This window comes from Barbus barbus (assembly GCF_936440315.1).
Source record: "Barbus barbus genome assembly, chromosome: 43".
Classification (NCBI taxonomy): Eukaryota; Metazoa; Chordata; class Actinopteri; order Cypriniformes; family Cyprinidae; genus Barbus; species Barbus barbus.
Window position 1 is genome coordinate 2,932,364 of NC_136721.1, and position 23,862 is coordinate 2,956,225.

Here is a 23,862-nt window from a genome sequence, read left to right on the forward strand (position 1 = left end):
GTGGTATTTCAAGCTTGAATTGCTCAGAAGAAAGGACAATCCTTATTAAGGAATTTTATGTAAGAATAAGGAAGCATGATAAAAATGCTATGAATGAATGTGTTAAATGGGCAGCTCAAATATATTCATAAATAGAATTGTTGCTATATTTTTAAGCAGTCTTTACACAAATAAGATGACATAGAAGCTGCATCTGATGCAACAAGGTCTTTAAATACGTTATATATTTATTATACAACAATCTCAACTGCAATCACAAAAAAGCCCTATAAAATAGTCCTATAAATAGCGCTAGGAATAACCCTAACCCAGGGGTCGGCAACCCGCGGCTCCCGAGCCACTGGACATTCACTCCCCCCACCTACAATCCCTGCCGGCCCGAGACTCGAACCCGCAAACTTTGGTTTATGAGTCCGACTCTCTAACCATTAGGCCACAAACTCTACCCGTGCACTTTTTCTCGGTCAAGTGTGTTAAAGTAGAGGTTTTCAAGGGCCAATGTGAATAAATCTACGTTTAAATTAAAAGAGAAAAGATAGTCACGTCATTTTGGATTCGTTTTATTCGTATCCAAAGCGATGTGAACATCACGGCGCGCTGAACACTCTCACGCACTGTATGTTTCATTCATCCTCGAAGCGGGAGGGCGCTCTCGTGCAGAAAGTCCAAAACGAACTCATATGGGAAGCAATAGTAACTTTTTACATGCCAGTAAATCCCTAATATCAAAGAACTCTTTGCTAATATGGAAAAAGGCATCCAGCTATCACTAAGCTGAATAACAAGTTTAAACCTTAACTGATGAAACGTGAAGATGAGATGGTTTATGTTTTTCAAGTCTTCTCCAGGTAATATGAACGATCCAGTGGTAATTGACAGCATTAATTACAGTAAAGAAGCTATAAAATACAGCCTATTTTCTGCCTTATTCTGTGATAAAAATGGAAAAAGTGTTTGTAGTATATATACTGAATATCATAACCATAAAATTGTCATTAGTAATATATATATCAAATATAATTTTTGTGGACAAATTATTGGTTATTGTCCAGCAGTGTATTTTAATTATAGCCAATTAAAAAAAAATGTTTGTGTCAATTATACATACATAAATATTATAATTATTATTACATTTGACATTTCTGTCCCCCTCACTTCTGAACTGATTGTTACTCCCCTGCCCTATAACATAACTGAATATAAAACTTTAGCTATATGCCGTGTTATATTTATTTGGGGGTCAAATATTTTGTGGCTCCACGTGAATTTTATTCAGTGGGAAAAGGACCAAAATGGCTCTTCTGACGTTGAAGGTTATATTAACTAACCCCGCAGTAGTCTATTTAGGATTGATTACTACTTACTTTAACAACCCACCGTAGCTGCCAGTGTTCATTTTTATTTAAATATTTTAGTTGTATTCATAGGTTTTGTCTTTCGATGATAATGTACTTTACACTCATATTCATTAATTTAGTCAGTTTTATCTGACTAAAATGATGACTTTTATTTTTAATTTTTGCAATTTTTATACATTGAATGGAACAGGGTTATTTCACTGGAGCTCAAGCCCCCAGTCCTTTCATGGGTTTGAAATGTTGATTAACCCCTGCTTGTGATTTGTGAGGCCCAAGGAACTAGATTTCGAAGATGATTTTTCGCTGTCTGCCAATTTGAACAAAGTATCAGTCATGCAACAATTCGTCAAATATTCCTAGAAATGAACACACATGAGCAAGAATTAGCTCTTGATTCAGACTTTGGTCCCACTTTATATTAGGTGGTCTTAACTACTATGTACTTACATTTAAATTAATCAGTTGAAACAATGAACTTATTGTATACATGTTTTTACATGGTACTTATACAGTATTAAAAAATACCTGCATGTAATTACAACTGTAATTATTTTCTGTAATTACATTTATAATTACACTGTTGACCCATCCCTTACACCTTAACCAACCTTGAAACCTACCCATACCACCAAACCTGATATCCCACTTCAGTAGCAGCAAAAGTGTTTTGCAATACAGTATGAACACAAAAAGTGCATTGCACTTATTTTTGATATAAGTCCATAGTAGTTAAGTCCACCTAATATAAAGTGGGACCCAGACTTTTGCTGGGAGGGAAATTTAGAGTCTAGACTTTTATGAACTATATAATACCTTTGGATTAAAGCATAATCATTTATGACCGATTTCCCTTTCACTGGCTGTAGAAGAAGTGCACCACAAATAATGTGGAGTTTAGGTCAATTTCATCTCTCATTTTGACATCTGCACATCGTCTTATTGAGCACACACACTTTTCTTGTACACTCATACTTGTTTGAGTCCTTCCTGCTTCACAGAGGCTGTATGACCCCAATAACTGTGACAGAAAGCAATCGATAAGCTAGGTGCTTGCAAAGCAGGTTAGATAAATTACTTTACAAACAGACAAAATGGAATTTGTAAGTGTATGTTGAAGCTGGAAGAAAGGAGAAAAGCATGTGGGAAGCGAGCAAAGTTAATTAATTCAGGCTGTCAGCTGCAAAAGAGAGATTTCACAAAGAGAAGGTTATGTACAGAAGAGTATTACAGACTCATGCATATAAATAAACTGTGTTAAAGAGCAAGAGAGGTTTTCATTATCCAGCATGAATCTGTAACTGTGCCTCGAAAACTGGTAAACAAAGGAAGGCAGATCTTTTTCATATATTTGAAGGAGACCTGTTAAAAGGCAGACTGCAGCATTCAGTGTAAATACACAGGATTTGGTGGTGTATAAAATGGAAAATAAGCTGGATATTGACAATTACCATATATTGTGATACATATGCTGTGACTATAAATGCAATCAATATATCAATTCATCACAATATCATAACTGCATCGTTATTGAAACTCAGTCTGTTTGGGTGTTTCACTTTTGCCTGGTCCAACATGTCATAGAAACAGCTCTGAAAATGCTGGTTTTAGTAACTGATTATGCACTCTTTATTGTCATTGATTATAAAGATATTGTGATAAACAAGCATTTTCCATATTGCAGAATGATAGTAAATAATGCATTCAAACTATAAATAACAGAAATGGAATGGGAATTATGCAATGATTAAACAATTGAAAACATTTTATATTTTCACTTCTTCATTCGCTACCATTTGCCTAGATCATAACCAGCACTTTTGATCTGTTTTAACTTCACTATATAATCAGAAGAGAAAAGCGCTTACCTGTACTGGAGCTGATGGTCTCTTTGCCAATGACATGGCCCAACAGGTCATACTGGTTGAGTCTAGAGCCATCAGGAGCCACAGAAACAGATTTCTCATCATCTGCTGTCCAGATGTAGACAACCTCGTTGTTGGTGTAGGCATCTTAGAAAGACAAACCACAGCAGTATTGGTTTATTCTGACCAAAATTTTATAAACAAATACAATGCTGTTCTTTTATAATTTACTGCATGGGTGTTTTTTTCCATATCTACATGCTGAAGCGTGGTGATAGTAGTGCACATAAAACATTACTTCTAGACTGACTGGCTAGTTCAACTTGCCCTTTGCAACTTTATATTTAGATTTGTGACCCAATAGCCAAAAATAGATTGTATGGGTCAAAATTATCAATTTTTCTTTTATGCCAAAAATCATTTTGATATTAAGTAAATATCACATTCCATGAAGATATTCAGTGAATTTCCTACCGTAAAAATATATAAAAACTTCATTATTGATCAGTAATATGCATTGCTAAGAACTTCATTTAGACAACTTTAAAGGTGATTTTCTCAGTATTTAGATTTTTTTGCACCCTCAGATTCCAGATTTTCAAATAGTTGCATCTCGACCAAATATTGTCCGATCCTAACAAACTGTACATCAATGGGAAGCTTATTTATTCATATGAAAGCTTTCTGTATACATATAAAATTGACACTTATGGCTGGATTTGTGATCCAGGGTCACATTTAATTTCATGTCAGCATTCTTAATGCAGGCTTTATAAAAATTAATAGTTTTGACTAAATAGTTTTAGCAAACATTTACAATACCAGTACATGCATAATCATGGACTAATACCTAAATTAAAAATTACTTTAATATGTACTAATGATAAGTCAAGGCATGTTCTAATCAAGAACTAATCTTAACTATGACATAAGTCATATGTGTGCCATTCATGTGTGAATAACGACCCCTTTGACTACATGCTAGTGCATGTTTGTTAGTAAATGAATTAATTAGCATTCTGGGATAAGTTTTCACACATGAATTCAGATTGCAAGTTTATCCCTCGCAGCCTCATTTTCATCTGTGTGAAATTCTATATGGCGTCTAACCTGACTAAGTTCAATAATAGTGATGGAACATGGCCACCTACACAATCTTGATCGTATTACAAATGAGGAAATCAATATAATGCAGCCAAAGATCATTTATGAGGAGAAATGATTACCTCCTGAGTTGTTCGTTAATTTGTCTTGTGACAAACACAATGAATAAATCGTTGGAAAATGACCCATCACTAGTGTATTTTAGGGACTTTTCGTGATTTTTTACATCAAACAAGGCTAATGTTATTATAGCATCCATATGCTGTATACATAGTATATTAACATATTTAGTTACACTTTATTTTAATGTGTCCTTGTTACTGTGTATAAATCGTTTAACATCATGTACTTACTATATGGGTAGGGTTAGGAATAGGTTTTGGCTTAGGGTTACTTGCATGTAATTATGCATAATTAATTGTCATTATAATAGTAAGCAACATGTGTAAAAAGAACAAATTAAAATAAAGCGTTACCACACACGTTTGCTACCGTGTCTCATGGCATAAACGTACTTGGGCAAACTTTTTAGCGTGATGAGAAATACGTACCAATACATATATATCACTGCAGTTTCCAAAAGAAATGAATACTAGAGGCAGTATAACTCTGATGCCTTTCATTCCTTTTCACACAAATTTACAGAGTTTCGATTAATAAAGTGTAATTACTTGAAGAATGTAGTGTAACAATATTCAAAACAATATTAATATGCTGCGGAATTTGAAAACTGATGCTTCTGAATGTTATCATCACACATATCCAGCTTCATATCTATGGGTTTTCATAGACGGTAGGTTTGTTCGGTAGCAGAGTACAGAGATGTACTTGAGAGGTGAAGAGCTCCGGTTCGAATGCTGTGTAACTACGATTTGACAAAATCGTTCAAATCTGCATATAAGGAAGTTCAAGTAGCATGGTTGCATCGACTAATGCATTTTTATATCAGTTTTGCATTCGTCAACACTATCGGGTAGGTTTAGGGTTGGGTTTGGTGTAGGGTATATTTCCAACACGATAGAGCATTAAATTTTAACGAATTCTGAACCGTCACAATACGTACCTGAACCAACGTAATAGAAACACAGCAATACGTACCTATATCAACATAATAAAAATGTGCCAGGGTTTACGTATCGAACCTGTGTTTTAGCTTTTCTAGTACTTTTTTGATCATTAAAAGTGTAGTGTATAAATAAGTTATTTTACAACCAGTATTATGTAAACTAAAATGCACTGTGCAATTTGAATACAAATACATTTTACTGGTCTGTTTGCCTTCTGAGAGAATCCTATTTCCACGAATGATATAGTTGCTGGGTTGGGAAAACACCAACTTAAAATTCATACTTTAGAACAAAACAGAGCTCATGATAAAATAGGGGGCAGTAAAATGAATAAATGCATCTCAGTGAGGGCAATTGGAATGCAACTTTAATAAAAGCTGACTAACCATGCTCCCTCCGATTAGCAGCTTCCTTGAATCTAATGTATATAACGGGGAAATGTAACACAAGACTTATTGTGTTCGAATACACAAGGATGAACTTTGCAAAAGAGCATGAAAAACAATTATCTTGGGGTCCATACACAGAAACAAACAACACACATACACAGACAGACACATGTGCGCCCACACGACTGTGAGCGGGAGAAAAGCTGGCAGGCTTAACACTAGAAACATAATTCACACAGCAGGCTGAGGTTTGCTAATTAAATTTTGATGGCCACAGAGAAACGTTATTGTTTTATTCTGTTGGAAGGTCATTAATCAAGCGCTAAACACATCAAGTTTAATGCCACTTAATCCATTATGAATAGTAATTGATAATGAAGTGCATTATTCCATGTTTAAATACATATTTAAATTGTACGACTGGCATCGGTTCTTATTTAGTATGGCCTGCAAGAAATGGCTATAGGCTGAAAAGGTCAATGTTGTCAAAGTCTTTCAGCACATTACCAGAAAAGTCTTAAATTTAGTGCCTGGGCTAAAACTCAATTAATAAGGGGATGGGAGTGAGAAAGAGAATAGAACATGAGAGGATGAATTAGAAGCAATTCAAATTGGATTGGAGAAGGAAATATTTCATCGAATATCGCCTTCTAACACTGTTTTTATGTGAATGGCCTTGCTATAGTTTGATTAACAGTCCAATAATAGTTTCAAAGCCTCAGTAGAATCTTTCCTGGATTACATATCACTGCACAAAACACATGCACACCTCAAATGGTTGTTTAGTGTAAAAAGAGCATGTAAAATGAGCAGCTGGTTAACGAGGGAATGAGGAGCTTGTGTGTCTTTAGATCTGTTGGCCATTATGCGTTATCCTCAATTATAAATCATCATGGCTGGCAGTCATATAAAAGCTGGACACTCGTTCTGCTGGTGTGAAATGAACCTTTTACCTGTTTACCAGACCAAATAATGGAAAAGAAATGAGAAGAAGAAAAATAGAATACAGCTGAGAATCAAGATGATTTTTTATGCCGTTCGTGTTAATGGTCCTTGAATCTCTGCATTCTTTTGCCAGCGAAGGCAGAACACCAAACTACAAGCAAAATAAATCATGTAATGCTTAAAAAAAAAAAAAAAGTAAAGAAAGTAAATAGAAAACATGTCTTTCTACAGATGTTTGTGCACAAAACTAAACCAGGCCTCATTCATGAACTACTTTTCTGAGTATATTCTTTTTATGAATTTAACAAAAAGACATAATGTGAGTCTAAAACATATTAATTACTAATATGAGAGTGGTACAAGAAACATTGGTTGCCATGACTGACCAATTAGATTCTAGTATTCCAGAGTGATGCATAATAATTATGCTTATAGGGCACTTCTAACACTGTAATACCTAAATCAGTGGATATTTTGACAGTTACCAGATTAATTAGCACCATAAATCAAAAAAAGATGTTTTGAACTATTCATCATATCAAGTTTAATACAGTATAGCTGAAGATGTGCTCAGCTTGCTTTAAAGAGATTAAACAAGCAGTTATTAATATTAAGGAAAACATTTCTCCAGCAATGCAAAATCAAGATCAAAATCAACCCAAATGAGCACTTTTCTACTACTCTCAGATCTTTAAACAGAAGTGGGAAAACGTGCCTTGAAACATGATAAATATTTAAAGAGACATACGAACAGACAACTTTGTAACTGCAATATAAGGCGCTTTTCCTTTATGTTCAGCAAAGCAAATGAGCGGGTTGATTGGGGGATTGAGAGACCAGTGCTTATAATCGACTGTTGTTAACAAAGCCACTAATTATGCAGCCCACTGTACGATGTCTTGCTAAAAAGCCAATTCTTTGCTGTCTTTCTGCTGCATGAATCACAGATCCAGTGAGGGGTCATCATTGTAAAAAAGAGATATTATGGGGGGAAAGGCACTACTGAAAATGTATGAGCAGAGGACTTTTGTTTTATTGCCCAGTGGGATGTTTTATTCATAAAGGTGTGACTGCTGTGTCAGGATGACCTTTGGTGTCATTGGCTGGGCTATTAATCTAAGGCTCTGCACAGGAGGGGAATTACGAAACATGTTTTTTTGTTTTAGGACTGGTGACTGGTGAAAAACAAGGTCCGTATTTTTTGGTCTGCCTTTGGGGTTTTATGTTGTATTCTAACGACACTGCTGACTTGGATAGATGTTGTTTATTGTAAGGAGCAAACGCAGATGGGTAATAAGCGTCAGGTGTGACATTATGTGCCATTCTGAGTTGTGGAGAAAGACACTTTGTTATTGGGTTCTCTGAGCTGCGTCTGGAAGATAAGCTGCTAATAATTTTCTGATCTGGACTGTCTTTAAGACAAACAAGAGTCTGTCTGGAGTCACAGGCAGTTAGATGCTCAACCTGCACCCACCTAATCCAGTTCAGTATGTTACACGGATTTCGATGTCAAGGTCATGACCGAGCTAACTGTGCAGGGTACGTGTGCGCAAGACAACGTGCATGCCGATATACTTATAAAATACTCCAGAGAATCTGAGCAGCTGTCAATTACACAATCTAGAAAAATTAAATGACGGCCACAGAGATTACTTACAGCTTCCAAACTTCAGCGGGCAGGCATGGGCATCCATAGGAAAATCCTCCAGATGCATAGGACACTCAGCATGGATGGTTAATCTATGCAGAGAAGAACAGACAGAGAGCTTTCAAGTCAGCATGATAGAGTATTTGCATCTCATTTTACTTTTGTAATGTGAGCTATTTAAAAGTGAAACAAGATATTCAACAATAAATTATTTGATTTGATCTATTGGGAACTGACTGGATCGTGAAAAGTGGGTGTTACAGTACATACTAGAACAGAGCCCGACTTGACCGTGAGTTTGCATACATGCCAAGTCAAGTCAAATGTATTTATTTAGCACTTTTCACATTACAAATTGTTGATAAAATCGTGATATTAATGATTTGTGATATCTTAATATCTTCATCCTACAGCTGGGAGATACAGTAGTTTACAAATTGCAAAGATACAAGCAATCAGGCAGATGAGATTTGCTATATAATAATTATATTTTACACTGTAAAAAATCTAATTAACAAAATGTTGGAAGGGCAAAAATATTTGAGTTGAACTAATTTTATTGCTTGGGCTTAGTTAAGAAGACATATTATATTAAGTCTGCACAAATATATATCAGGAACATTAAATGAATGGTTATTTTCAAATCCAGTCAACATTCAGAATGCTAAATGTTGACCAAACTCAAATCCAGCCAACACAGATCATTCCGTACGTGCAGACGCCTGAGTGACTTCGCGGGAGAAACGGCACCGCCATCTTGTTCCCGCGTCAGGTAAGTTGCACTAAATAAATGTTATTTTATTTAGAGTAAAATTTAACGAGATAATGATACAAAATATTAATTTTTTAATGGACATTTAGAAAGTGTTTTATGAGTTGTATATTATCCAAAGAAAAGTAGATATAAGACAGTATGTCAAGTTCAGGCGTCCTGTAAGTCAAGTAACGTTACACTGAATAAATATTTGTACTTAACTAACATTAGACTAAATTTAGCTGTAAATGTTTTATTTAAAACTTATATATTTATACACAAGCGTCCAACATATATAAAAACATCGAATAAGCGTCGTATGATATGTCTTAGGGAAATTTAACTGAAGGGAATGCGGTCTTTCCACCTTGTTTAATCCATAAAACACTTAATATCAAAAGCTGTGTTACTATAATGAATTTTAGCTAATTTTGCCATGTTGTATGATATTTTTGTGTTTCCGTGACCTGAAAAGATATGAAGAAATCATGCGGTCTTTCTCTTTTTTATAAGCCATTATGCTTAATATGACTAACGTTAACCGAAATCTATGAAACGTGTAATTTAACGTAAACCACAGTAATACGCTCATATGAAGTTAACATGGGCGTGTTGAATGGGTTTTTGTTTGTGTAAACTTCTGCAATTGTCCCGTGAAGTAAAAAGACGACATTAAACGTGACTAACAACAAGCCACTGAGAAATGTCGCTCTTATGAAACGGGCGGATTAACGTTACACGGCGTTTCTGTTCTCGTGGAGGCGCTTCGGAAGAGAAGTTTGTCGAAAATGAACAACTGAATTGTTTCACAAAGCCGTTCAAAGCATCTCAGTATGTTCCCTAGGTAGTGAATCACTATATCGTGCACACGAGTTCCTGCATTGGGGAAGACCGTGGCTCAGTAAACACTGGGACAACTGATCAATCAATCAAAAAAAAAAAAAAGAAAAGTTAATCAACTTAATTTGTAAAACGTCACCTGTTGTATTTATCAACAACAGACAGGACCGTTATATTTTGATATTATTTTTATGCTATTTGAGGTAACTTAGCCCTATAATATTACAAATCCAGTCAGCATCAATACTCCCTCTTGTGCAATGGATTTGTGCCAAAAAAAAAAAGGTTGCAACTTCTGTTTCATCACAAATTTAATTAACTGATATTGACACATTGTTAATTATTTAAAAGGCATCATTTCATTTTTTGAACTTAAAATGTACTTTTCTTTCTCCATCAGGGTGTAGCCAAAGGTTTCATTGGTGCTTTGTAATCATTGCAAGATTTCAGATGTAACACAATCAGTTCTTCCATGGCACCAAACACCAGACCGCTCCACTGCAACTACACACTGTGTGTACTTTCAACACTAGGAGTTTATTGTTTTCATTCCAGGTAATATGTGTAAATGTTTAGAGTTTTTACTACAATTATAATGTGCTTTACTGTTCGCAGTGGCATCTGTGCTATTATTAGTCTGTTTCATTCTTATTCCGAGGTGAATGTAGCCACCTAGTCCGTATCCAGATCAGATGGTCACTGCAGTCACCCAGATCCAGTCCGTATCCAGATCAGATGGTGGATCAGCACCTAGAGACAACCCCGACAGCCCAGAATGTCAGCGGAGACCATGTCAGCTAGATGAGCCCCAGAGACTGATCCCCTCCAAAGACATCGTTGGCCATCAGTACAAGACCACTAGAACCAGACAAGTCCTCTGCTCAATCTGACATGTGTTGCAGCCTAGAATGAAACCATGCAGGTTTCGTCTGGCCAGAGGAGAGCTGCCCTCCCGACTGAGACTGGTTGCACCCAAGGTTTTCTACTCAGTTTCTGTCACCGATGGAGTTTCGGGTATTTGCCGCTGTCGGCTTTGGCTTGCTTATTTGGGAACACTTGGCTGATTGCACAGACATTGTTGGAAGAGAGCTGAACTGGATGATGTCAACACTGAATCACCAAAGAACTGACTTTAACTGGAAAAATGACTTGTTAATGTCCTCTTGCATTATTGACAAACTATTTTCCTGTTTAATTCTGTAAAGCAGCTTCGACACAATCAGTATTGTATAAATTGCTATGTAAATAAAAGTGATTTGATTTTATATACTGTAACACTTACATTTATGTACTATAACACCTGGTTATTTTGTTTTACTTCTGCCTCATTTTAAAGATGTAATTGTGAACAGTAATACTATTTGTAAATGTTTGTTTGCTAATATTTTGTTTAGTTTTTTCTTAGTTCATTAAACAAAGTTTAAACTGAATTTTGCAGTTGTATTACAGATGTATTGTTTGTCAACTGGAGCTTTAAAGGGATACTTCACCCAAAAATGAAATTTACTGACCCTCAGGCCATCCAAGATGTAGGTGACTTTTTGTCTTCCTTCCTGTACGTTTAGTTTGTATGGAACATGTTATAACTGGATATTGTTATTAAATAAAGGCTATTATGTGTTGTAAAGTGTGCGCTTTTAGTGACTGATAAACACCATTTAATAATTTTTAATAATTTTGACTATAAAAATATGTTTATGTAGTTCCCCAGCAATTTCTTATGATTCCCAAATAATAAATCTTAGTTGAGGTAACATATAAAACACATGGAGTAAACGGTTACATTTTAATTGACATAACTTGCTGTAGTCTTATAAATGTTTCACCAATTAAAACATTTTAGTTGAATGGAATATAAAACTAGTTTACTAAAGGTTGAGACAACTAAAAAATAACAATTCAGATTACTCTTTGAAGTCAGAAATTTAAAGGTAACATTTCTGTGGAACTAGTTACTAAATAATAATTAGTTGAAACCGTTTAAATTTTTTACGGTGTATGTATGCAAATGAAGTTGGACATACTGTAGATCATTTGCATATGTGCAATAGATTTCATTGTACTCAAAATCATCTTAAATTTCATTGACCCTCTTGTCCATGCCATATCCCTGTTGGCTCTCCGTGAGCTGGAACTTGAACACGAGTCGCCCGAGGAGTTACTGCACCATATGTCTGCAATCATCCCGCAAGGTTATGACTCTGCTAGACAATCATGTGCTAAGCAGAATTTGAAGTCTAGAAAGTGACAGAATTTTAATGTACTGTATATAAAAAATAAATAATAAAATAAAACACAAAAATCAGGCCACTAACACTAAACAATAAGCATACATTCCTTCTCTACAGAATTCTCTACAGTATGCCATTGCTACTGCATTTTTTTAAAGAGATAGTTCACCCAAAAATGAAGATTCTGAAAAATGAATAGTTCTAAACCTGTATGAGTTTCTTTCTTTCTGAGCACAAAAGAAGATAGTTTGAAGAATGTTGGCAACAAAACAGTTGACTTCCATTGCATTTTTTTCTCTCCATACTATGGAAGTCAATGGCTACCATCAACCGATATTTCTTTAAAATATCATCTTCTGTGCTTAAACAATTTAAGGGTGAGTACATGATTTAATTTTAGGGGGAACTATGCCTTTAAATGTTTAATTTCTACTGCTATAATCTTTATCACATTCATGTTTAATAATGGTGTAACTAACTATAACTATTGGTTATATTTTAGAATAGTTGCATTATCTACAACAGTAGTTTAACAAGCCAAACAATGCCTGTAGAGCAGCTACAGTATTCAACTATAAATAGCTGTTCAGCTAATGGCTAAATCCTGTGGCCTAGATAATGTCAGTCGAACAGGAAAGTCTTTGAGACTTTAAGTTATTGCATTTTAATTTAATTACAAAGAATTACAAATATATATTTTTCTCTTTTAAATAATGCAAACTGATAAATTGTTCTTAATAAGACCACAAATGTATTAAGAAAGAATTAGACTTTATGCTGACTTCAAAACAGCAGATTGGGTAATAATACAGAACTGCTGCATCAAACACTCAATTATCAATTTCATTTAATCTCCTGAAGAATCTCTGGTCGTAATTCACACTTAAAACAGAAGACTGGGAAGAAAAATCAAACGTCATGAACGTTACTCTCGCACTAAGATGAATAAAGGATAACTGCTTAAAACTGATTATTTAACTGTGATGAAGCATTCAAAAGCTTGTGGGAAATATCCTGTGTGTACTGTACACAGCATGAGCCATTGCTTGAAATTAGCTGAGTCACAAGCACACAGCTTGTATGGCGTCAGATAAATTTACCTATATATAAATAGATCCTTGCAGCTTTTAATTAGTGAGTATCAAGGCCTGATACATTAAGGTGAGTCAAAGTCATCTCTCAGACAGTTTAATGGCTGTGAGGTGCTTTTTGTTCACGTCTGTGGAGAACCACAGGTGGTAGTGTAATTCATTCTGTTCCTCTCTCTGCAGATTGATGTAGCATCATCTGAATTCACTTTGTTCCTCCGTGACTTTCTCCAAGGCCGTGGCTGTGAAACCGGAGGCAGAATTTGTGCCCGTCATGTCGGACAATCTACAGCTCTCAAAAGGATGTGACATATTTTTCCAGAAGAGGACAGTAAGAAGAACATGTGTCTGTGCATTGCTGTATGTAATCTACTGAGTGCCAGAGGGGATGAGTGTGTAAAACAGTAAAGGTCACTACATTAGAAGTGTTGCAAGCTTTAAACATGGCAGCCCACGAGTGTGAACGTGTGCAAGAAAATCTCTGTGTTTGTTTCTATTTTATATCCTCAAACCTCTAGCGTTTGTATACCATATCAGGAAGCAGGAAGCTAGCGTTACAGCTTTAAATCAGAGTGCACATGTGTGCCTATGGTCACGTAGCTCAGCTGGCTTGTCAGTGCGCATGCACACCGCTGCGGCTGCTTTACTGGCCATTTGTCAGTTTCACGGTCAGTGAACGTCACGGCCCTCCTGGGTAAGCAGGTCCCCCTGGGCTTTTCCCCCAGCTTTGCGCCATGTCTCAGGCTCTCCAAGCTTCTGCGCCTCTCATCTCCTCAATAACATACTGACCCAACGATCCCCGGCACATTACCTGTTCCCGAGGCAGTTCTTCCACCGCCTACGGCAGGGATTTGCTTTCAAAAGTCTCTACCCTGGGCATACAGACATATAAGCTGGATGTGTCTAAATTCTTACATTTAAATTCATAAATTAGTTAAAATGTTTTAATCAGATTAGAATAAAGAAAAATACATAATAGGGCTCTTACCAATAAAAATAAATCAGTATGAACAAAAGTCGTCTCTACACTGCAGATGTGGTGGCATTTGAAGTGACCTTAAGGTATATTTACACAGACTGCTTAATGCAGCTCAGAGGTGGAATGGATGCATTTGCAGTGCAATAACAACTGCATAGTGTTATGAGATTAATACTTTGAAAAGTATTATGGAATGGTTAAAAAACTAAATTATATTTTAAACATGAAACTAAATCCACCAGTAGATGGCAGTGTTTTTCAGTGAATCCTTAATTCAACCGATTTGTTCAAAATGGCTGATTCATTCAGGAATGTCTTTATGAATGGGTAATTGAATCATTGACTCACTTGATACATTAATGCATTAATACAGATTCAGTCATTAATGAAACATTGCTCATTCACTTAAGAAGACATTGATTCATCAACTGGGGTCTTATGGGTTACCGTCATGTTCACTTTGTGTACATTTTCAAGCATCATCTTTGGATGTCTGGTACATTTTAATTATATGCAGAGAGATGATTTTTGTTTCTATAACCCTTCATTTGTATTCATTTGAAAAAAGGAAATCATACATATTGGATGGCATGAGGGTTTAAAGCATGGAGGATTCCCTTAATGTTTTTGACCTGTGCCATTGCATTTTGTTTTGTTTTGTTCCTTTAACCGAACCTTTGTATATCTGTCTGACAAAACATTTTATGTAATTTATTTTCCTATGCAATTACAAGAATCTCCTCACTTTTAATTGAACAAAAGTTTAATTGGATTGTACGTTCACTTAAATATAATTTTTGAGTACTTTCTACAACTCTGACTTTGCCAGTCATTCCCCTCAATAAAGGTTTTTAACAGGGATTAGAAGTGAACTAAAGAGAAGAAAACGTTTTTAAGCACTCTCTTCGGGTAGCTTCTTCTGACTTGGATTGTTTTGCAGTTCCTAAGAAAGGTTACCCTCCAACAGATCAGTAAATCAGCCAAACCAAATTTTTACTGACCTTGGGCGCTTGCCACTTTACAAGGTTTTACACAGAGCTCCTTTTATCCCCTATCAAGGTTGTGTCTCTCAGTTTAATCTTAAAACCATAAGAATTGAATACTCTCATCTGTTTTAGCTCTGAGTCAAAGAGGATGCTGGTTGTAAAAGTTGCACTGCAGCTAGAACACAGCTGTCTCTCCTCTAGCTACATTCCTGTGAGTTGATCTGGGCAAGGTGAGAGGTCCCTAAAGCCTGTAAGGACGAGTGAAACCATCTGTCCATCCTACACCTCTAGCTAACTGCACCCCAGGGCTGGAGAAGTGAGCTGTCTGAAAAAAAGCCTGTGAACTGTGTAATATACTGGTATACTTTTCTGGAAATTTGTAATAGAATATAATCTAGTAAAAAAAAAATATTTTAATTTATTATTTTATTACCTTTCTAATATAATTTATGTTACTTTTAAATCAAATGAAAGTGCTGGGTTCTTGATAAAGTCTGTGCTCAGTATGGACACGTCTATCCCTTACGGTCTCATTTTTATTCCTATTGAATTAATACATGGCTTCTACCGTAAGGTCCATACCAAATGTCAAGCCTAGCTCACCAGGGGTGAGATATTCTTTTACAGGTAATTTTCAGTGTGAAAAGTGGAACCAGAATGGAGAGTGATGGAGCGTTTTCCTCATTTAAACATGATATAAAGGCTTGCTTATTCCTTGTGCTTTGGTGCTGCTTGGGTTCATGATAAATGAGCAGACAAAACTGTTTTACATTTGCAAGATCTATCATATCTGAAATCCACTAGCATAATATAGTTTGACGCAGTGAGCTGTACAGGAGCAGACAAAAAAATTAAAAATAATACAGAAGCTGATGGTGATATTTCAGCTAAGCTAAGCTCCCAAAAGACGCAGCAGACCATGCGCTGAGTACCACAGTTTGCAGCACTGACAGATTTGCCCAGTCATGGCATTAACACTTTTTCTGTCTTGTTCTTCATTAACTTTTCTTCTGCAAGATCCTTGCACCTTTAACAGTTTAAAAGTAATGAAAAAAATCATAATTTACTCAAACTCAGTTGTTCCATACCCGTATGAATTTCTTTATTCTGCTGAATACAAAATAATTTGAAGAATGTGGGTAACCGAACAGTTGATGGTTACCACTGACTTCCATTTTTTATTTTTTTTAATCCATACTATGGAAATCTATGGGGACCTAAACCTATTCAATTACGCTCATTCTTCAAAATATCTTCCTTTGTGTGGGGGAACAGAAGAAATAAACTCATACAGGTTTGGAACAAGCGTGCCGCGCACGTCCTGAAAAGTGAAACCAAAACATTTCAATCACCATCTGGTCGCTGGCTGGAGCATTGGCTATAAACCTCTTCCTCGCCATGGGTAGTAAGCCAAACTAAATAATCAAATTACACTTCAAATAAATGTTTATTAAAAATAATAATAACAAAATGAAATATAACCACTTTTCCATTAAAAATCTAAACTTTTGAACTTTTTTAATGGCTGCAACAGCAGCTGTGTAAAGGGAAAGAGAGAGAGAGAGAAAAGGCAAGGGTTTGGGTGGAGAATTCTGATAACCTGTCGGACAACGGCTCGTGTAGGGCTCTATATTCATTCCCTTGTTTCAATAAAAATTCCCCCCTTGGCTCGGCGGGCCCCCAATCTGCCCAGGCCCTATGCACCTGCATACCCTGCATACCCAGACGCTACGCCCCTGGTGCACACATAATAATTTTGATGATGAACGTGACTGTGGCAACATATTTATTATTTTGGTTCATGCACATATCGCGGCAGTTTGTAAATGAAATATCTGGTGAATGGCACTAAATGTGTGTTCAAAAAAATCTAAACAAAAACAACTGTGCAACCATGCAATTTTAACTTGCTTCTACAAGGATTTGAGCTCTTTTGTCGAGTGTCATGAGTTGTGTTTTTACTCCATTCCTATCCGAGCAAATAAAACGCTGTACCAAACGAGCTACCAATCAATTTGAATACATTAGAAAAGTCAAATATGGATCTGGTTATGTGATGCAAAAAAGTATATATTAGTTGACAAACAATGCATAACTGTTTTGAGGTTGTAATAGTTTTAGTGTTTATTAACTATCACTGTAATCATAATTTGTGTGAAAAGCCATAAAGGTTGTTGGTGTGCTACCATTAGTGTTGCTTTCCCAACCAGCATCATTTTTGTTCAGCCAATGCTGTGAGTTTTCCATCGGGCAATCTGTTTGTCTGACCAAAGCCATGTGGGGGAAAATAAAATTGATCTTATTGAGAATGATTATATTATTTTTGTAATTCCATTTTGGTGCCACTAGCGGCACTGAAATTACATCACCTACACCTTTGCTCTAAACAACTCGATGAGGAGCTCTCTGCCTCTGCTTTTCTCTCTGCATCTGAATCTTTCATGGTGTCAGTCTATCAATATTTTAATAGTAGTCATTTGAGGTTTACTGTTGTCCAGGTATGCTCTTCATAAAAGGAACATCAACAATGACCTCTAGCCTGGCCTCTATAGCCTGAGAGCTTTACACCACTGATGAGAAGCCAAAAGTGTTCTTGACGTGTGACAAATCTACTGTCAGGACAGCGCAGAGTTGCCCGTTACACGTATCATCATATCCCTGGACGTGGAAGTTGATCAATGAAAGTTTACAGAAGCTGAGACAAGATTCCCAATGCACTGGTTCTGCTGTACTTAATGATGACAGTTTCTGGATGGAGGACTTTGATGCTCGCTCTCGCCAAGCAGTCTGGAATCACAGAATAGTCGTATGGGAAAAACAAAAGCCAGACGGAGAGCAAGGATCATTAAATTTCGGAGACAGAGAAGAGGAAAACTAAGACACAAAGTTAAAGTATTCCAAACAAAGAGAAAAAAAAAAGAACCTGGGTCATGTGGATTGAAAATAGTGTTTTCCTTTTGGACATGTTTAGCCTCTTTATGTAAATCTTGCAGTAGAATATAGTAAATACTGGGTCAATATTCATTTCGAGATGGTTTGCAAACAGGTGTGGCAGTAATCAGGTCTGGGTGTGGCTAGAGAAACTGAACTCAAGTTCAAACACTTTTTCACACAGGACCATATATATATATATATATATATATATATATATATATACAATTTATTTCAATAGTCCACTTTAGACATTATACTAACCAAAAGTAACTTTGTAACTACAAGTCAACTAGATATAAACTAATTCTCATTAATTTGGAATTACATGCCTACAAACTCTCAGTAGGGTACGTTTAGGGTTAGTAGAATAAGTTGAAATATACTTGCAAAGTTTCTCATAGTCAGTATGTTGTATGTTGTGGACCCATCAAAATAAAGTGTTAGAAGATATTAAGCAGACAGTCTACTAATACTCTACTGACTGCTAGTTGACATGTAGTTGCAAAGTTACTGATTGCTAGTAGAATGTCTAAAGTGGACTATCAAAATAAAGTGTTACCATATATCCACCTGTATAGATATGCTATGAGGTGATTCATGTATGCTATCGGGGTTATTCGTATCTGTTATATGTGCAGCAGCATATTCCTTACATGCTCACAGCAGCATGTTGGGGATGTATTGGCAGTAGCAAGTCTCGGTACTTGCAGCAGCAGTAGTGTAGCAGATTTATTCCATCAAGACCAAATACATTAACATTCTCATGTATATTACCATGCAAATCACTCTGAGAGTTGTCATGACAGAAGTATGTCTAAATAAATCTTAACTTTATCGGCAGATCATTATAAATAATCGGATATTGTATCGGCTGAGATATTTTGAATCAGTGCACCCCTAATTTTGATTAATTGTGCAGCCCTGCCTTTAGGCATGTAAATAAGCTCTAGAAAGCACAGGAGAAAAATCACTGAAGCAATGTATAATGAATCTAGTAAGTGTATTTATACAGGTTAGTTTTGACTGGCTGCTTTCAGAGTAGCCAGACAAAAATAAGCGCTGACCATCCCATGGGTCCTTGAAGGAAGGGAAGCAAAAATGAAATAGCGAACAAATAAAGCTGTATGCTTGAGTGCTGAGCGATGGACTACCAGAGCTGACAGATGACACCAAATAGCTTACACGAGAAAATGAAAACAGTTTCTTTATACCTCATCATGCGCTCAAGGTTGAAAGTGAGCATTGTGAGCAAGGGTTATTTCCAGGCTGTCTGTCTTTCGTGGCGTGATTATACACTGATGTCTGACTCATTCGATACAGAAAAAAGTTCTCTGTTTCAACACCTCAACAGGTAGAACTCACAGCACCCACTGAATGAGAACACACTGAGTCTATGAACCTGATCACCCCAGTTTTTAAGAATACAAGATCTCACATTAGAGCCAAAGTGACTTTTAAGAACCTGACATCTGGGTGCTACATTATGCTAATCAAGAGTTTAGCTTGGATTTGGTCATGTCACTTCTCTTGACAACCACAAAATATATGCCCCTCCCCAAACCCTGTGGGATTTCAAACTAGTTTTGCATGGAATGACAAGGATACAGTCATTACATAATGACCGCAAACCATAAGCGTCACTAAACCCTGTTCAGAGCGCTTTAGCCCCCATGTCTTTCATCTCAGCTCTCCTAAAAAACTTGCGTTTAACGATCAACACTGTTAAAAATCCATGAATATGTGATGCCTCTTTACATATGCTGAAAACAGCAGTTTCATTATCCTATCTGAAGTTATTTCACTCTGATATTTTAATATATACAAACATAATATAGTCATTATATAGCCCTTCCATCTAGTGATAGACCAAGGCATTGGTAATATAGGATGGTAATACAGCAACGTTTGTTATAGATTGTCGATCTTTCATCCAAATGATGCATTGTAATATTTGACAAACAGATGCAATTTGAATTTATTTTCAAAATTAAAGCAAGATTCAAGCTCCCAATCTCTTGCACTTGGGCTTTTTATTTTTCAGATTACACAACTTTCATGTTCCAGGGGTTGATTTTTAGTAAAACTGAGAGATTAATGTATTTTTGTTACATGAAGTTCACTTCAAAACTGACTTAAAGATGTCAAATGCATTGATTTTGTATTTTACTTTATTTTGTTTTGTGATTGTTTGTTTGTTTTTTCATCACAGAGCCAGACTTTTAATCTTAAAATATGTGACCCTGGAGCACAAAATCAGTAATAAGTAGCACGGGTATTTTTGTAGCAATACAATACATTGTATGGATCAAAATTATCGATTTTTCTTTTATGCCAAAACTCATTAGGACATTAAGTAAAGATCATGTTCCATGAAGATAGTTTGTAAATTTCCTACCGTAAATATATCAAAACATAATTTTTGATTAGTAATATGCATTGCTAAGAACTTCATTTGGACAACATTTTCTCAGTATTCAGATTTTTTTTGCACACTCAGATTCCAGATTTTCAAATTGTTGTATCTCAGCCAAATATTGTCCTATCCTAACAAACCCTACACCAATGGAAAGCTTATTATAGGTGATAATCAAATCTCCAAAAAAAAGACCCTTATGACTGGTTTTGTTGTCCATGGTCACATATGGTAATCCAAATACAATTATTAATCTTTGATAAACAAGCAGTGTTGTAATACTTGAGTCCAGACAGGACCGAACTCATACTCAAGTCCTTGTTCAAGACCATATTGTCAGGACCACTTGGACTCGGCCAGGACTCTGACTCAAATGATCTCTACTATAGTCTTGGACTCAAACTTGAGAAAGACTTGAGTACTACAGTACTGCTTGTTTATCAAAAAGATAACCGTTACAGTGTACAGCATGCTTGATATATGCATGTTTCTCCAACATTTAACATTTTTCAACAACCAACCCAGTCAAATTTCAGACTGCTGAAGAAAAGTTTTATCATGTGATGCCATTTTTTTGAGGAGAGATTGTGTCATGTCCTGTTTTGCACTTCAGAGAAAAAGAGCAACGAAAAGAATCTAAATGTGCTCGCTAACACATTCTTCCTCACGCCAATTCTTCAAAAGCAGCAGACACCAGCGGTAAAAAAGGCCAGAACATTTAACACATATTTCACTGTAATTTGGAGAATGCACACCTGAGTTAAAGCTGTTCGTGAAAAATGTCTTGTCTTCTCTTCCCTGACAACAACAATCTGTTCTGCACTGTGGAACACACTTTCAGTAAACAGAAAAATTAAATCCAGTGAGCCAGTGTTTTTTGCATCAATATTATAATGAACAGTGGGTGATATGACAATATAAATTACAGAGTCCTTGTGAAAAGGTTTTATAATGTTGTAAAAAAAGAGACGAGTGAACGAGTGACGATGAATTGTTCATCTGCAGGCTGTGACCTTTGTCAAACAAACAAACAAACAAACAAAAAAATCCTGAATATCACTTGTGAGCAGAATATTTTTTATCATATTCACAATCAAGTATTTTTATCAAATGATGCAAAATGTGGAGAAAAATACCTAAGATTCTAGCTTAAAATATTGTAAGTCTACCATTTTATTTTAAAACATGCTAAAATATGTCTTGCCACAAAATGCTAATAAATGCAATACATAATTTGAGAATGACACTACAGTATGAAAAATCAGAATGAATATATGCAAGTCAAACATAGGACTGTTTTTTTAATGAGAGCAGCTGAGACAACTGAAAATGAGAAAAAGTACAACACAAAAGTGAATGAATGAATGAATGAATGAAAGAGGCACCCAAAGTGCTTTAAAATCATATGAGTGGTCTCTCTTCAACCACCACCAGTGGTTGATGAAACCATGAAATACCATCAAATAATAAAATATACCAATGCAACAAAACTTTTTAAAATGAGAAACACATTAGTATAACATTTAACTTGTGACGTTTTCAAACTCTGGTTCCTATTGTGAAGGCTGAGGGTTGGCCTCACAAGCAAGCCCTCTGTTGTTACAATACTGCATGGTAATTAGCACAAACCGATCTTAGTAATTACCATTATTAGAAGTGACTGGTGGGAATGCGTTTGTATTAGACTGCCACACACCAAATAATTAATTTCCCTTTACGTTCAGAAAATTTTCATTATCTCATGCGAGCGCTCGGCTGAAGAGGTGGCACAGGCGAGAGCACGGTAATCACTCAGCAGCTGCTCCGCTTCTCAAGCTTCCAGAGGGGAGTGGCGGACGTGTGGAAGAACAGATCAAGACCATCGGGGTTCAGGGCTGTTGCGAGCATTGTGCTTATCTGTGTCAGAAGCCTGTTGCTTGGAAACCTGGGAAAGAGGTTTATTTTTAGTGCACTCAAACCATATGAATGGTTTTTACAGTGGGGGTCTATAAAAAAAAAAAAAAAAAGAAATAAGAAAATATCAGCATGCGGGGCCAATTTTGCTTTCAGCAGCTCCCCACAAAGCTGAGAGTGTATTGCAGGCTTTTAAAAGGAAATGTACAATGAATAAATCCACAAGTTGATCATTTACAATCCATGATTTTTTTTTTTAAGAACAACTGGACATGAAAAAAGAAAACAGAAAACAAGAAAAAAAAATCTCATAGGCTTCCAATAAAGAAGAGACTTGGGCCTTTAAACTTGGACTATTAAGCAACCACCCTGAACATGCAGTTTTAAAGGAAACTAAGATTACTGGAGTTTATTTTACAAGAAAATACTATTTTAGTCATTGTGCTTCAAAATGTCATATTTAAGTTTATATGTTATTCACAATTTCTTTGTAATTATTTGTGCATAAATGCACACAGTACTTTGAATGGTTTTTATGTGTTTTTTACAACCTGGTCTCATGGCATAAGCATACCTGGGTGCACTTTTTAGCGAGACTCGTTTCGCCGCAGTTTCAAAGAGAAATGTCCACTGAGTGGAGCTAAAGCACGGGTTCAATACATAAACCCTGGCACGTTTTTATTACGTTGATATAGGTAAGTACTGTTGTGTTTTATTGCGTTGCTTCAGGTACGTATTGCGGCGGTTCAGAATTGACAGAACATTGACAAATGCAAAACTGATATAAAAACGCATTTGTTGATGCAACCATGCTATCTGAACTTCCTTATATGCAGATTTGAACAGCCTTGTCGAACCGTAGTTACACGGGATTTGAACCGGAGCTCTTCACCTCTCAAGTATGTCTCCGTACTCCTTGAGCTACCGAATAAACCTACCGTCTATGAAAACCCATAGATATGAAGCTGGATATGTGTGATGCTAACGTTCAAAAGCATCAGTTTTCAAATTTACCAGCATATTAATATTGTTTTGAAGTCACAATATGATATTCTTCAAGTAAATGTGCGAAAATTATGCTTTATTAATCGAAACTCTGTAAATCTGTGTGAAAAGGAATAAATCGGAGTTTTATTGCTTCTAGTGTTCATTTCTTTTGGAAATTGCAGTGACGTACTTATTGGTACACGCTAAAAAGTGCCGCCACATACGTTTATGCCATGAGACCAGATTTTTACTGTGTTTTGTCAATCAACTGATGCAAAAAAAAAAAAAATATATAATAATAAAAATATGTATATTAAAATACGCAAAATACGAAGGGTTACATACACTATACGGACAAAATTATTGGGACACCCCCTTCTTTAC

At 36.0% G+C, this 23,862-nt stretch overlaps 1 protein-coding gene across 1 annotated transcript in view; it reads right to left on the reverse strand.

The window, feature by feature from the left end:
* The window catches only part of LOC306862548 (gamma-aminobutyric acid receptor subunit alpha-3-like), a 158,285-nt gene that overhangs the window by 35,436 nt on the left and 98,987 nt on the right, over nucleotides 1-23,862 (reverse strand). Inside the window, exons 6-7 of the mRNA XM_079405404.1 lie at nucleotides 8,383-8,465; nucleotides 3,224-3,367 (exon numbers count right to left, since the gene is read on the reverse strand). Coding sequence (XP_079261530.1) covers nucleotides 3,224-3,367; nucleotides 8,383-8,465 — 227 coding nt within the window. The remainder of the gene's footprint in view (nucleotides 1-3,223; nucleotides 3,368-8,382; nucleotides 8,466-23,862) is intronic.